The sequence below is a fragment of the Staurois parvus genome, unplaced genomic scaffold (assembly GCF_062004578.1).
Source record: "Staurois parvus isolate SC_StPar_1 unplaced genomic scaffold, SC_StPar_1.0 ptg000185l, whole genome shotgun sequence".
Classification (NCBI taxonomy): Eukaryota; Metazoa; Chordata; class Amphibia; order Anura; family Ranidae; genus Staurois; species Staurois parvus.
Window position 1 is genome coordinate 968788 of NW_028317981.1, and position 16213 is coordinate 985000.

The following is a 16213-nucleotide window of genomic DNA, read 5'->3' on the forward strand; positions in this document are numbered from 1 at the left end:
TTTGTGACCATTCCCTGACAACCATTCTAAAAGAGACCAACTATCCTCCTGACTGGCCGCCTGACTTGGACTACAAACCAATAGGTCCCACATATTGTAGGGGGACCGAACCATTGGGAGGGGTCCAGGACCTCAGTGTGGTCTGGAGGGCAAGTGAGTAGACTGCAGACAAATCTACAAAACCCTAGAGCATTCTACACCAGCTCATCTGGCGATTTTCAGAATATAAATACAAATAGCACCCTCGTCTGGTGGTCCACAGGAACCGCAAAAAATGCATTTGTTAAATCAATCACTGTAAAATATTCTGCATAGGACGGAATGGAGGTGAGGAGTGACGGCACACCAGGCACTATTGGGGCTATTGGAACCACCAAATTATTTATGGCCCTCAGATCTTGTACAAACCTGTAAGAGCCATCCGGCTTCTTAACAGGATTGATAGGTGTGTTGTAAGGAGAAACAGTTTCTTCTAAAATACCTGTTTCTAAAAATCTTTCAACTGGAGGAGCAATCCCTTCCTCCTTTTCTGGCGTTAATTTGCATTGCCTCTGTTTGTAGGGCAATGCCCCTTCCTTGAGTGTGACTGTGTATGGTGTACATGAAATTAATACTACATCCATAGAATTTGTGGCCCAAACTGGATGTGTATCAGGAGGGGGTGTAATGTGTGAGGGATGACTCTCATCATTGAAATAGGTGGGTATAATGGGTACTTTGGAGGATCTGGCAACAATACCTCCTTCTGATGTTACTCTCAGAGAAATCCCTAAAATTCCCATAAAAACTCTCCCTCTCTCGGGAATGGGTCTGTACTTCCCATAGTTTCTCTCCAACCTGCCATACAATCCACGCAGGGATTTATTAAATAGTAGTCTATTCCACATACTCTAGCAACATAATCCTTACAATTTTCTCCCTTTTCTGGGGGACCTGGTGGGTAACTACCTCCTTGACCCATATTTAGACAGTGGATAAGATTCTTACCTTATAATCTTATTTTATTCCACACAACAAATTATCTTATACTTCTACGCAACAGAAAGAAAAAGCAAAAGACAGATAAACCAGAATCTGCTCCACAGACTTATTAACCTTTTGATAACTTCCCAAAAGTTATCTCTTCACTGTTCTACCAAAGGACAGTGTGTTCTACCAAAGAACAATCTCTTTTATGTTCTACCAGAGAACAATCTGTGTTTTATATAGTGCACTATTTTGTAACTCTACCGAAGAGTTAAGTCTGCTTACCAAAAGCAGCTACAGGTTATCACGGGTCTATATAGACAATACAGAATCATTCAAGACCTTCCCTCAACACAGGGCAAGAAAGAGCTTTTAGTCATAAAAAGACAAAAGGTTTATTTACCAAGTGAGTTGGGTGGTCATCCCGGGCCGAGCCCCCAGCTGAAAGGATGATTTTCTTTATCCCCTCAGAGACCCTAGGTCTGTGGAGAGATTCCTGGTTTATCAGCAGAATTCTGGGAACACCCCTTGAACACAGAAATAACGGCAGCTTATGTTCAGAGATGTTCCAAGTTTATTAGACATTACTAAGATTAGATAGGATACAGAAAAATAAGGGAGGGGGGAGCGAGTTTCAAAAACTGTAACTTGTAAGTTTCCATCATGAGCTAACTACATTAAACATGACATATACATTTCTTGGTACAAATTGTTTTGGCTAGCTTTCTGAGAAACAACCAGACAAAGACATTGTCAGGGTCATGTTAGCTTCTGTTGATACATCCTTGAACAACTAAAGCAGTTTCATTAAACTTCTAATATATCTGCAAAAAGCTAACTTAATACTTAAAATGGCATACAAAAACAAAATGGAGGTTATCTAGATCCTTTCAGGGATCTGTTCAGAGGAAAGACCGGAACTCTCTCCTGACAAGTGGATTCTCCACCATGAAAATTCTCCTCGCATGATGCATTAAGTGTTCTCAAATTTCTGGCCCAGAAATCCATTTCAAAAATGTGACCAACCAGTTTATTCCCCTGATTTGGCACCTTGCGTTTTGGTTGTTTCCAAAATACAAAATGCCTTAAAGGACACAGATTTGATGACATTCCGGACATCCCGTGTGCCATGGCAAAGATAATATGCAGGGTTTTGGAAAACAAATTCCACAAATGTTTCTGGCAGTGCCACAATTGTCTATAAAAGTGCATTGCTTCACAAGGGGACTACTTTGAAGGTGATAACAGCTACTAGTGTATAGGTTAAAAAAAAAAATACTTTTTTTTTTTTTTTTTTACAGTCCATTCCGGGGTTTTAATTGTCACACCTGTTTAATTGTCACAATTGTTACATACATGCTTTTGCCCCATGTATGAAATAGTGACGAAAACTTTTAACTTTGCAACTGGTTCATACAGGGAGGCACTATTTTTTTTTTATGCTTGTGCGGCATGTTAAGAATCAGTCTGTAGCATTTATAATTGGGTATTCATTGGGTATACATGTGGTGAAATTCTGAAACATCTTTGAGCCTCTGTTCAACAGAAGCCGATCATTAGACCTGCTTCTGCCACACAGTCCTGCTGGAAATCCTGCATTCAGTCATTGACTGCAGCGCTGTTCCGTGTATTCTGACAGAGGGGAAGAGTCCCTGCTGTCATAATACAATAGCACAAAAAGGTAAGATTCCTGCATCTACATCCCTTGTGTAGATGCAGGAATTTGTGAGTTTTTTTTTTTTCATTTAGTTCGCTGGTTGAATGAAAATAAACTAAACTAATAGTGTTTAGACTCAAAAGAACATTTACAAACAGTGTATATGAACACCGCATATAGCAGGGGAAATAATTATCAGATAATCTGTTTTAAAGAATATATAATCAGCCACTGCACAGTGCATACGTTGACCTTAAATGATATGGACAGACTTTCTCAGCAATTTTTAGTGGAAATAATTCAAGTGTTTGTAAACTGTATGATGGCTGCATCTATATAGAGTTTCTAATTTTTTTTTTTTTGTATTTCTTCAGTCTTAAAAGAAGCACAGACGTTATGTTTGGAGGGAAACAGGTCATTGTGTGTGGCTATGGGGAGGTAAGTAACTTTAAGCTTATACTAGAACAAAACATTTAGTATTCAAAAAAAGAGATAAAAATAATTCTTTGCAGATTTGTTGGGTGAACTCTGTAGCACTGAACCTTTGTTTTTACAGGGTTGTTATTAGGTGGGTTTTTCTTTAAATAACTAAGGGCAAAACGTTTTTGGTTTTTTTACAGAGTTGAGAGGGATTGGAACACGTGCCAGGTTTTTATTGCTGTCTGTACCCTTGTTAGGAAGATTCACATCCTCTATTTGTCCTGTTTAACATTATCAATGTAAAGAAGAAGAAAAAAACCCACATTTTGGGTTGTTCCCAGCAAAGTAATAGAGGGGAAATTTTCCAATAGTGACACTAGTTCCTGTGACCTGGGGGTCCCCAAGGAATTCCTTTAATTTGTGGAGATTATTTCTCACTTCCTGGACAGGAAGTGAAGGTAAATCTCTTCAATGGGACACAGATGGCAGATACTAAACTGCCAGGGGTTATAACCCTCCCTTACTCTATCCAAAACCTCAAGGTACAGGTTCAGCCCCTGAGCCATACAAGATTGTTTTCCTATAGTTGTGGTGGTAGAGTAACACACACGTTGCTATCATTGCACTTAGCTAAATGTTTCTTTTATCCATTTGTCTGATGCAAAGTAAACTATGAAAAAAAATATGTACGCAATTAAAAATAAAAAAGCCTTTGTATTCAATAAACTAAGCTGCCCTCTCTCCCAGCATTCATTATACTATAAACATTTCAAGGTTGTCTTATTTGCCCTGTGTCCATCTCTGTCACCACTGGGGAGATTTCCCCTCATTTGTTCCTATAAAGCATGTTTCATTTTAATGGCCTCCCCTCATCCTGGATGAAGTGCATATTGGCTAGTATTACAATAAGGGTGGGCCAGCATGCTAACAGCCCTCCTAATATGGGATATGTATGCCTGTCCAGCCCATATGTTTGGGGCTCTTTTTTTTTTTGTAATCAGCATAACAGGTGGGTAGACTCATTTTTCGTATGGGTTAATGTTCAATTCTATAAACTTGCTATAAAGATTTTCACCTGCAGTGCCATACAAAAATGAGTTACATATCCATATAAAGTGCAAAAATCAACATATAAATAAATACATCATACTAAAGTCTCTGCCCCAACATGGCTGAAAGGTCCAAAATTTCTTAATATCCTCCACGCTACCAATCGGGCCAAAAATTGTGTTCTCCGAGAACAAAGGTCTGCCCTTCTCCTCCCTATTGGTGGAGATTAATAAACTACATAAGCATGGTGTAACTCAGCACTGGAGGTCCCCTGAAGACAGCCTATCATCTGAAATGCACATTAAAAAGAAGGGGCAGGGACTTTAGTGCTTACGTCACGCTGCTGCATATCGGTCAGCAGCAGCTTTCTATTTGAGTTAGTGGTTTTGCATTGCATTGATATCAATCTGGTGCAATAAATCCTACACTATTACCATCTTTGCTGGCTCTGGTGTTTACTTTATTTGCTGTATCTTTGATCGGTGCTGGGAACTGGAGAGGAGAGCACTGTGGATGGATGCATAGGCTATCTAAGATGATACCTTCCTATATTGACATGTTAAACTTGCTACACATTTTATAACACATTTTTTGGTAACTGCTCATTTCATGAGATGTTGACTGGTGCTTCATACTGGGAAGAGTCTGGCAACAATCTGAGTCATTGGTGGAAGAATTGTACAGCACTGTGTATGTTTTTTGGACTATATAGGACTCTATTGGCACTATATGCACTTTTATACATATATGCTTTCTTTTTTTGTGGTATTATACTGCACTTTAGGGTTGATGTATTTATATTTAGGTTGATTTTTGCACTTTGAGATTGTTGCACTCTGATTTTATGGCTCTGCAGGTGATTATCTTTATGGTTCCATAGGGTTTTTGTATATCTGCCAGCAGCCTCCTTTACATAGCTACATAATTAGTCTGGCTGAAAAAAGACAAAAATCCACCCAGTTCATCCAAAAAAGCAAGAAAAAAAGAAAAATGTATAATTCTATAACCACAATTGATCCAAAGGATTTTCTCCTGTAGGGGAAAAAAATCCTTCCTGATCCCCCAAGAGGCAATCGGATATTCCCTGGATCAACTTTACCTATAAATGTTAGTAACCAGTTATATTCTGTGTATACAAGAAAGAATACAGGCCTTTTTTAAAGCAATCATGAACCACTGATGTATAATCTCCTCTTCTCAAGAGAGAATTCAGTTCCTCTAATCTTTTCTCATAGCTGAGCTCTTCCATGCCTCTTGTCAGTTTGTTTGCCCTTCTCTGTACTTTCTCCAGTTCACCAACGTTCTTTTTGTGAATTGGTGCCCAAAATTGAACTGCATATTCCAGATGAGGCCTACTAATGATTTGTACAGGGGTAAAATGATATCTCTCTCTGGAGTCTTACAGGGTGGATAAAAATTGATTTTTAAAAAAAAATTTTTTTATTTAAATCAGATTTTTTTTTTTCAAATTTATTTTAACAAAATACTTTTGGAGTAAAAATATATCTAAAGATAGTTTTCAATTTCAGATACATTAATAATTTAGTTTGTTCAGCATGAAATGGAGCTTAGTTATGTATCATGCGGCTGTATATTCTGCAATATTAAAATTGGTAAACTCATTCAATGAATCCAAGGTCTGTAAGCTGAGATAACATGCACTGCATTGATGCATTCACACAATTCCACAATAACCATGAAAAAACATGAAATAAAAGAATTTGAGTAGTTCTCCAACTATGTGTGATTACCCTATTAACCTAAAATTTGGTTCTGATATCGCGGTTTTACTAACCTGATTGCTGCTTATTCTGAAAAGGAAATCTTTATTTGGCTTGTAAATATTAAAGATTCTAACTACCAGCAAGAATGAGTCCGATTCCTTACATTTAAAGAGCACCTGTCATTTTCGATCCATCATGGCAGCACCTGTTAGCGGATATCCACTCGCCTGCTGCCGCCACATACCTCACCTTGTTGTTTCACTGCCGCATCACCAGCCATCCCATTCATTAAAGTGAATGGGACTGTATGTGAGTCAACAGCGGGTCAGAGGAGGAGACGCTGCGGGACAGAGATGATAGTTGCTCTTTAAAAATTATGATTTAAATTCAGCATTTTCATTAGTGATTTAAATCGTGATCTAAATCAACTGGATTTAAATCAACTCCACCCTGGGAGTCTATACCTCTTTTAATACAAGAGAGGATTTTGCTCGCTTTAGAAACTGTATTGGCATTGCAGACCCTTCCCCACCATTGATTCCCTCAGTTGATCCCCTAGTATGTATGATACATGCATATTCTTGGCCCCCAAGTGCATAACCTTACATTTATCAAGATTAAACCTCATTTGCCACATGGTTGCATTGAGGTCGGCTTGTAAGCTGGAGACATCCTGTAAGGACATTACTGGCGAAACTCAAAAAATTAGAATATCGTGCAAAAGTTTATTTATTTCAGTAATGCAACTTAACAGGTGAAACTAATATATGAGATACAAGTGAAATGATATAATAAGTGAGCGCTTTTCAAATAAAGCAGCTAGGCACACAGGATAACCAATACCAATCCTCACAAAGACATATGTAAAAAAGTGCAGCGCTAAAATAAAATACAAATAAAAATAGCAGATAAATTACTAAAATAAAATAATAGTCCCAATGGAGGTAAAATAAAGTGAGAAATGCACACTAACCAGATGTGCCTTTGGTTCTTTCTCTGAGGATGTGCTTGGCACGTAACGCGTAAGGAGGAGCCTACGTATGCCGTGACGTCACGCCGTCGGAGCATCGTGGAGCTCCGGCAGCCATTATTCTTTTCAGGACAACACCTTAACCTGCTCTACCCAGTGAAGGAGTCTTACCCTCTGATGGAGCTGTGCCTGCTTTTACCCTTAAAGGGAACGGTTTAACCATCTATGTGCCATCCGTGGATCAATTTTCCTGAGGGAATCTACCTATCTTTACCACCCAGATGACCACTTGCTGAATTGTAGGATATCTACACTGCACATTTAATGTGCACATCTGGTTAGTGTGCATTTCTCACTTTATTTTACCTCCATTGGGACTATTATTATTTTATTTTAGTAATTTATCTGCTATTTTTATTTGTATTTTATTTTAGCGCTGCACTTTTTTACATAATATATGAGATAAAATACAAAAATCCCCCTGCGCTCCACAGAACCTAGTGAGTAAGCTGCTATCACCTGTTCTTTATACCGCAAGATGTGTGAAATCAAATCATATAAGTGGTGAAGCGCTCAACTTATAATTACCTAGTGAATACACAAATCATAATAATACAAATAATAATTATTATATAAAACTAGTGCAATATCTTCATACACATAACGAATATATATCCCTGGTGATATAGTGGAAACTTATATCTTTTAAACTGTGCAGAAAGTGAAAAAATACAATAATTAAATAAATGGTGATGCCACACTGTGAAAATAATGGCAAAATTGTTCAAAATAATGTCACTCCATGCTGCAAATAGTGCTGCAGAATATCGTGCAAAAGTTTATTTCAGTAATGCAACTTAAAAGGTGAAACTAATATATGAGATAGACTCATTACATGCAAAGCAAGATAGTTCAAGCCGTGATTTGTCATAATTGTGATGATTATGGCTTACAGCTCATGAAAACCCCAAATCCACAATCTCAGAAAATTAGAATATTGTGAAAAGGTGCAATATTCTAGGCTCAAAGTGTTCCTCTCTAATCAGCTAATTAAGCCATAACACCTGCAAAGGGTTCCTGAGCTTTTAAATGGTCTCTCAGTCTGGTTAAGTAGGAATCATAATCATGAAAAGGAGTGGACTGAGGCTGGAGTCAGTGCATCAAGAGCCACCGCACACAGATGGATCCTGGACATGGGCTTCAAATGACATAGTCCTCTTGTCAAGCCGCTCCTGAACAACAAACAACGTCAGAAGCATCTTACCTGGGCTAAAGAAAAACAGACCTGGTCTGTTGCTCAGTGGTCCAAAGTCCTCTTTTCTGATGAGAGCAACTTTTACATCTCATTTGGAAACCAAGGACCCAGAGTATGGAGGAAGAATGTAGAGGCACACACTGCAAGATGCTTGAAGTCCAGTGTGAAGTTTCCACAGTCTGTGTTGATTTGGGGAGCCAGGTCATCTGCTGGTGTTGGTCCGCTGTGCTTCATTAAGTCCAGGGTCAACGCAGCCGTCTACCAGGAGATTTTGGAGCACTTCATGCTTCCTTCTGCAGACGAGTGTTATGGGGATGTTGACTTCATTTTCCAGCAGGACTTGGCATCTGCCCACACTGCCAAAAGCATCAAAACCTGGTTGACCGTGGGATTACTGTGCTTGATTGGCCAGCAAACTCACCTGACCTGAACCCCATAGAGAATCTATGGGGCATTGCCAAGAGAAAGATGAGACATGAGACCGAACAATGCAGAAGAGCTGAAGGCCGCTATTGAAGCATCTTGGTCTTCCATAACACCTCAGCAGTGCCACAGGCTGATAGCTTCCATGCCATGCCGCATTGAGGCAGTAATTGCTGCAAAAAGGGCCCAAACCAAGTACTGAGTACATATGCATGCTTATACTTTTCAGAGGTCCGATATTGTTCTATGTACAATCCTTGTTTTATTGATTGCATGTAATATTCTAATTTTCAGAGATTGTGGATTTGCTGTTTTCATGAAGCCATAATCATCACAATTATGACAAATCACAGCTTGAACTATCTTGCTTTGCAATTAATGAGTCTATCTCATATATTGGTTTCACCTTTTAAGTTGCATTACTGAAATAAATGACCTTTTGCACAATATTCAAATTTTTCGAGTTTCACCTGTATTCCACTGCAAAGCTTGGTGTCATCTGCAAGGACTGAAATGGTATTTTTAATCCCAGACCCTATATTGTTTATAAATATATTAAAATTTAAGGGTCCCAACACTGAACCTTGGGGTACACCCCTAACAACCCTAGACCATTCAGAGTATGAATCCTTAACCACTGCTCTCTGAATACGATCTTTTAGCCAGTTTACTATCCATTTACATACTGATTTTTCCAGGCCTGTAGACTTTTCCTTACACATTAACCGTGTGTGGGGAACTGTGTCAAAAGATTTAACAAAATCCAAGTATTCCACGTCCACAGCCACCCCTCTGTCCAAGGTTTTGCTCACCTTCCTATAAAAAGAAATCAGATTAGTTTGACAACTTCTATCTTTCATGAATCGATGCTGTCTGTTGCTTAAAATATTTCCAGCAAGAACTCCTCTATGTGGTCTATTATTAAACTCTCCAGTATCTTCCCAACTATAGACGTTAAATAAACAGGTCTATAATTACTTGGTAAACATTTTGACCCCTTTTTAAATATTGGCACCACATTGGCCTTACGCCAATCCAGTGGTACTATGCCAGACATAGAGTCCCTAAAAATTAGAAACAGTGGCTTTAAAATGACAGATCTCAATTCTTTAAGGACCCGTGGGTGTATGCCATCCGGTCCAGGTGCTTTAGTCACCTTTATTTTGTTTAAATATTTGTGGATCATATCAGTTGTGAGCCAATGTGGATCATCTGGAGCTGTGTCAATACCATGCCCATTGTGGACAAGAGCTCCCCCCGTGCTCTTTTGTATACACAGAGCTGAAGAAGGTATTTAATAAATTTGCCTTCTCTTTGTCCTCAGTCACCCACTCTAGATTATTTTGTAAAGGGCCTACATGCTTGCACCTGACCTTTTTACTATTAACCCCTAGACTCCAAGCGCACACAAATATGCAGCCTCTCGGCGTCTGGGCATTGACGCCGAGTGGCCGCATATTTGCTTACCATTTGAAAATATATATGTGCTGAGAGCGCACGCCCTGTCCGCTCCCAGCCAATATGTCCGTGACTCACGGAAAAGTCCCGATCTCCTCTTGTGATTGGGACCTTTTCCGATCCTGTGACCGCCTTGACAGCGAATCACGGCGGTCACATGACCCTAAAACCCTGCCCCGTCTCCTGGCTTCTGAAACCTCTTAAAGGGCCGGGAGGCGCGGGCGCAAAGGAGTTAATATATTTGAAGAATTTTTTTGGGTTTGTCCTGCTATCTTTTGCTCGTTTTAAATTTTTGTGCCCTTTATTTCCTTTTTGAATATTTCATTATATTTTTTGTAATGTTTAAACGATGATAGCGTTCCTTCATTTGTATATTTTATAAAAGCTCTTATTATTTATAGCTTTTTTAACTTTGGCCGTAAGCCGCATAGGTTTGATTTTTAGCCTTTTAAACCTATTGCCAATATTGCTTCCCAGTCTAAATCTTGGAGAGCAGCTTTCAGCCTTGGAAAATTAGCTCTCTCAAGGTGGAATTCCAGACGTTTTTGTGTTTATTAAAAGTCAGCAGCTACAAAAACTGTAGCTTCTGACTTTTATTAAATACACACTTACCTGTCCCGGAGTCCAGCGATGTTCTCACCTGTGCGGTCCCTTCTCCCCTTCTTTCCTCCACGGTGCCGGCATCTCAACTGTGGGCACCAGGCTGTGACAGCTTGTGGCTTCACAGCCTGGTGCCCACTGCGCATACGCGAGTCGCGCTGCGCTTCCTCATTGGTCTGCCAGTCTCCTGTAATCTGTGAAGGTTCCCAGGAGACTGCGGGAGGGAGGAGGAGGGGGTCGAACTTCCACGGTGAACTGAGCCGGAAGTGGGAGCAGGTACCTGTCAAGACCAGGTACCTGCTTCCTCCCCCCCCCCAAAAGGTGCCAAATATGGCAGTGGGGGGGAAGGCAAATAAGCAGAGCTTGCACTTTTGAGTGGAACTCCGTTTTAAAGTTGAGTGTTTTTATTTTTCCCGTATGTGCTTGATGTTTACAGCTAACGATAAATTAAATCATGTTATGGTCACTGCTCCTTTATGTGGACATTTGTAATAAGCTCTGCATGGTTTGAGATTACCAGGTCCAGCAGAACATCATTGCTAGTTGAGGCCTCTATGAACTGTACTATAAATTGTCCTGTAGTAGGTTTATAAATTTTTGCTCTTTAACTGTTCCTGCAGTACCATTACTGCAATTTCCAGGTAGTTACAATGCCCCATTATTATCACTGTCCCAGTCCTTGCAGCCCTTTCAATCTGTGTAAGGAGCTGAGTTTCCACCTCCTTATTAACACTGGGAGACCCATAACAAACTCCAATGATTACCTTTGTAGTACGCACCCCCATGTGCAGTTCCACCCATAATGCTTCATCCTCATCACACTCTCCATCAACAGCGCATAACTTTTTTATTAGATATATGTATAACATTGCTTTTCAATCAATTGTACTAGTTGAAAAGCTAAAATGAAGCTAACTTATAGAGCTGTACATCATAAACAAAGTGGACATCCCTCTCCTCTTGGTAAAACATTGAAGCAGCTAATAACACTTGAAGTTACACCTACCATGTTTGGTAGGTGTTATTTCTCTTTAATGTCTTCAAGTTCAGGGCTAATCAAAACTTTTATGGCAGTGTGAAGTTTTGCTGTTTTTCGTTTGCAGTGGTTTACTCAACAACAACCATTTAACCACTTTGCGTACCAAAATAACTTTCATATTTGTTGGCACATGTGAAGCTTTCATACAAGTTATTTGATTTTAGAAATACTCTACATGCTATTTTATTGTAATTTGTAACATATTTTGTATAATTCCTACTGTTCCAAATATGTTCCTTATCACTACCCTGCTGTAATCATTATTTGACAATGAAAGGGTTAATCTTCCCAATCATTTGATTGAGTGGTTATAGCTCAAATGTCTTATTCTCCCCACTGCAGTCTGCAGCTTCCACTTGGATACCAAACCTATTCCCAGAAGAGTGCTACAGCTGCATACAGAAGACTCCAGTGTCTTCCCAGGATGGGGTAGCTGCAAGGAGGACATTAATTTATTATTGGGGGTCAGTAACATGTTAAAGGGCAACTTTAGTAATTTGTAAGATATAGGTAAAAAATGCATAATTAAAGCCGTACTGAAACAGAATTTTGTTTAAAATTTCATTCGTGATTTTGTATTACAGAAAAATATAATACAGACTACAAACAAAAGGATGTATACAGAAATACATGCAGCTCATAATCCGTAGGCATGCATGTAGCAAAAGTAGTAGTAGTGCTGCTCAATTGCACATCTCTTCACAAACATAAATTGACTATTTTTTTTCTCTGTGAGTACCTTCTATTAGGCTATGTTCACACATAGGGTGATCCCGCACGCTATTTCAAAACGCGCTGTTTTAATGACAAATCACACTGAAATCGTGCAAACCAAATCATGTGACATGTCACTCAAAAGGAGTTCTGGAACAAGGAGTTCTTACAAGTGGGAGGCACATATGCAAACTGTTGTAATTCCTACACCGTTCACCTGATTTGGATGTAAATACCCTCAAATTAAAGCTGACAGTCTGCAGTTAAAGCACATCTTATTCATTTCATTTCAAATCCATTGTGGTGGTGTATAGAGCCAAAAATGTTAGAATTGTGTCGATGTCCCAATATTTATGGACCTGACTGTATACTGTGTGTGTATGTATGCATGTATGATTTTATATACAGTTGTGTTCAAAATAATAGCATTTAGACATCACTAACCTGATCAATCACTTTTTTTGGTAGAAATGAAATTTCTACATGGCAAATAATTTACTAGCAGGTGTAGTAGAGTAATAGAAATCCAACAGACCCAACAGTCATGACATGCATGCTGCTGATTCTGTGTAATTGAATCACTAATTGAAAGGAGCATGTTCAAAATAATAGCAGTGTGGAGTTCTATTAGTGAGGTAATTCATTCTTTGAAAAACAGGTGGCAATTATTGCCCTTATTTAAGAAAGGAAGGCAGCAAATGTTGTACATGCTGGTTACAGTGCATTTTTCTCTGAAATTCTGAGGAAAATGGGTCGTTCCAGACATTGTTCAGAAGAACGGCGTACCTTGATTAAAAAGTTGATTGGAGAGGGGAAACATATAAAGAAGTGCAGAAAATGATAGGCTGCTCAGCTAAAATGATCGCAAATGCTTTAAAATGGCAACCAAACCTGAAAGACGTGGAAGAAAGCGAAAAACTACCATTCGAATGGATAGAAGAATAGCCAAAATGGCAAGGACTCAGCCAACAATCCGCTCCAGGAAGATCAAAGAAGGTCTAAAGTTACCTGTGAGTACAGTTACAATTAGAAGACGCCTATGTGAAGCCAAGCTATCTGCAAGAAGCCCCCACAAAGTCCCACTGTTGAAAAAAAGACATGTGCTGAATAGGTTACAATTTGCCAAAGAGCACATTGACTGGCCTTAAGAGAAATGGCGCAACATTTTGTGGACTGATGAAAGTAAGATTGTTCTTTTTGGGTCTAGTGGCCAGGGACAGTTTGTCAGACGACCCCCAAACACTGAATTCAAGCCACAGTACACTGCGAAGACAGTGAAGCATGGTTGCGCAAGCATCATGATATGGGGATGTTTCTCATACTACGGTGTTGGGCCTATTTATCGCATACCAGGGATCATGGATCAGTTTGAATACATCAGAATACTTGAAGAGGTCATGCTGCCTTATGCTGAAGAGGAAATGCCCTAGAAATGGGTGTTCCAACAAGACAACGACCCCAAACACACCAGTAAACGTGCAACATCTTGGTTCCAGACCAACAAGATTGACGTTATGGAGTGGCCAGCCCAATCCCCGGATCTTAATCCAATAGAAAACTTGTGGGGTGACATCAAAAATGCAGTTTCTGAGGCAAAACCAAGAAATAGAGAAGAACTGTGGAGTGTAGTCCAATCATCCTGGGCTGGAAAACTTGTTCACAGGTGCCAGAAGTTGGTTGACACCATGCAACACAGATGTACAGCAGTTCTCAGAAACCGTGGTTATACAACTAAATATTAATTAAGTGATTCAAAGTAAAGCAAAATCTTCAAACATTTTTCAGTTTATTTAGTGAATGTTTGAGTTTGTAAAGAAGAATACAAACATGCTATTTTTTTGAAGAGTCTAATATTCACTTTTCTTCAATTTTTTTAGAGGAACAACACAAATTTGATATATTTTTCTTCATGTTTTGATTTGGAATAGTATATGTAGTGTTCCCAATGCATTTGTGTGTATGGAAATAAATGCTATTAGAAGGATTTTGAGCTTTATTCACTTTTTTCAACACATTGCTATTATTTTGAACACAAGTGTGTGTGTGTGTGTGTGTGTGTGTGTGCGCGCGCGCGTGCGTGCGTGCGTGCGTACGTACGTACATTGGAGATCGAAAGTTTGGCCACCCCAGATAAAAATTTGTATTAATGTGCATAAAGAAGCCAAGGAAAGATAGAAAAATCTCCAAAAGGCATCAAATTACAGATTAGACATTCTTATAATATGTCAACAAAAGTTAGATTTTATTTCCATCATTTACACTTTCAAAATAACAGAAAGCAAAAAAATGGTTTCTGCAAAAGTTTGGGCACCCTGCAGAATTTATAGCATGCACTGCCCCCTTTGCAAAGCTGAGACCTGCCAGTGTCATGGATTGTTCTCAGTCATCGTCTGGGAAGACCAGGTGATGTCAATCTCAAAGGTTTTAAATGCCCACACTCATCTGACCTTGCCCCAACAATCAGCACCATGGATTCTTCTTTTTTTTTTTTTATTATAAATATTTATTAATTTTTCAATTCAAATACATGTAATTTCAACATTTCTATTAAATTATTTGTCAATAACAGATTTTCTCCTTATATAATTTATTCCTATATATAACTTTCTTTTCTTACCATCCCCCCCTCCCCTTCTCCCCCCCCCTCTATCTCCCCATTTCCTCCCCTCCCTCCCACGCTCCACATTCTCTCTTCTCTCATTTACTCCATATAGTTCTGTTGTTCCTGAATCCAATTCTATACCGACTTCCAGGAACATCTCTTCGTCTATTTCACCATTTCTTTATATTCCCTCCATCCTTTCCATTTTTTATTGTACATCTCCAGCTTGTCCTCGTGCGTATAATATAATCTTTCTGTCCCGGAAATCTGATTTATTCTACCCATCCAGTCTTCCTCAGTTGGTACCTCTCTTTTCTGCCAGAACCTGGGTATCAGGCTCTTTGCTGTGGTAAAGTAATACCATATCCCCGAACTCTTGTATGCTTTCACTGGGAGTTCTGAGATATGGAGGAGGCATAATTCTGGATCTAATCCTATATTGATTTTAGTAATTTTCCCTATGAAGTAAACTATCCTTCGCCAGAACACCTGTATTTCTGGACACTCCCACCACAAATGATACCACGTGCCCACCTCTCCACAGCCTCTCCAACACATCTGTGAAATTTCCGTATTCATCTTGTGCTCCAAGTTGGGGGTAATGTGCCATCTATTCAAACACTTATAATTTATTTCTACTTCTCTCATACTAATATTTTCGTGAATTAATGTAAACATTTTCTTCTTCTCCTCCTCCTCTATTTTTCTTCCCATATCTCTTTCCCATTTCTCTATGTGCATTAATTTTGTGTCTGTGTCAAGTTCCATTAATATCTTGTGTATTTTTGCCATTCCGTGTCTACCATTTCCCCGTGACTCAAATATTCTCTCAAATGGATTCCAGTCTTTTCTAGTTCTTATAGGCTTTGGAAGACTTTCAAAAAAAATCTTCAGTTGGTAATATCTTAATCTGTCCATCTTATTAAAAACTTCACCCTTTCTTTCCTCCATATCCTTATATGACCCAATTTCCTCTCCTACCATTATATCTCTCAATTGCGCCTCTTGTTTTATAATCCATTTCCCTGCTATGCTATCTTTACCCGGGATGAAATATTTTGTGTTCCTAAGTGGTATTAATTGTGAATTAAAAACCCACCCCTTTTGTCTGTGTAATAAATCCCATTCTTTTAGAACATTAAGAGTGTACGTGCTTGTGCTCTCCTCTAATTCTCTATACTGTGCAGGTACCCAAATACTATTACTTAAACTTATTCCACTCAGTGCTTTCTCAATTTTAACCCAACTTTTCTCCGGATTATGAATCCAGTCGAAGATTCTTGCGATAATCCCCGCTTTAGCACCATGGGTTCTTCTAAGCAGTTGTCTAGAAAA

At 39.1% G+C, this 16213-nt stretch overlaps 1 protein-coding gene across 3 annotated transcripts in view; it reads left to right on the top strand.

Annotated features, from left to right (window-relative positions):
* Positions 1-16213, top strand: part of LOC149462135 (S-adenosylhomocysteine hydrolase-like protein 1) — a 461588-nt gene that overhangs the window by 267081 nt on the left and 178294 nt on the right. For all 3 annotated transcript variants that reach the window (XM_089677371.1, XM_089677372.1, XM_089677373.1), the window contains exon 9: positions 2998-3061. In XM_089677371.1, coding sequence (XP_089533497.1) covers positions 2998-3061 — 64 coding nt within the window. The remainder of the gene's footprint in view (positions 1-2997; positions 3062-16213) is intronic.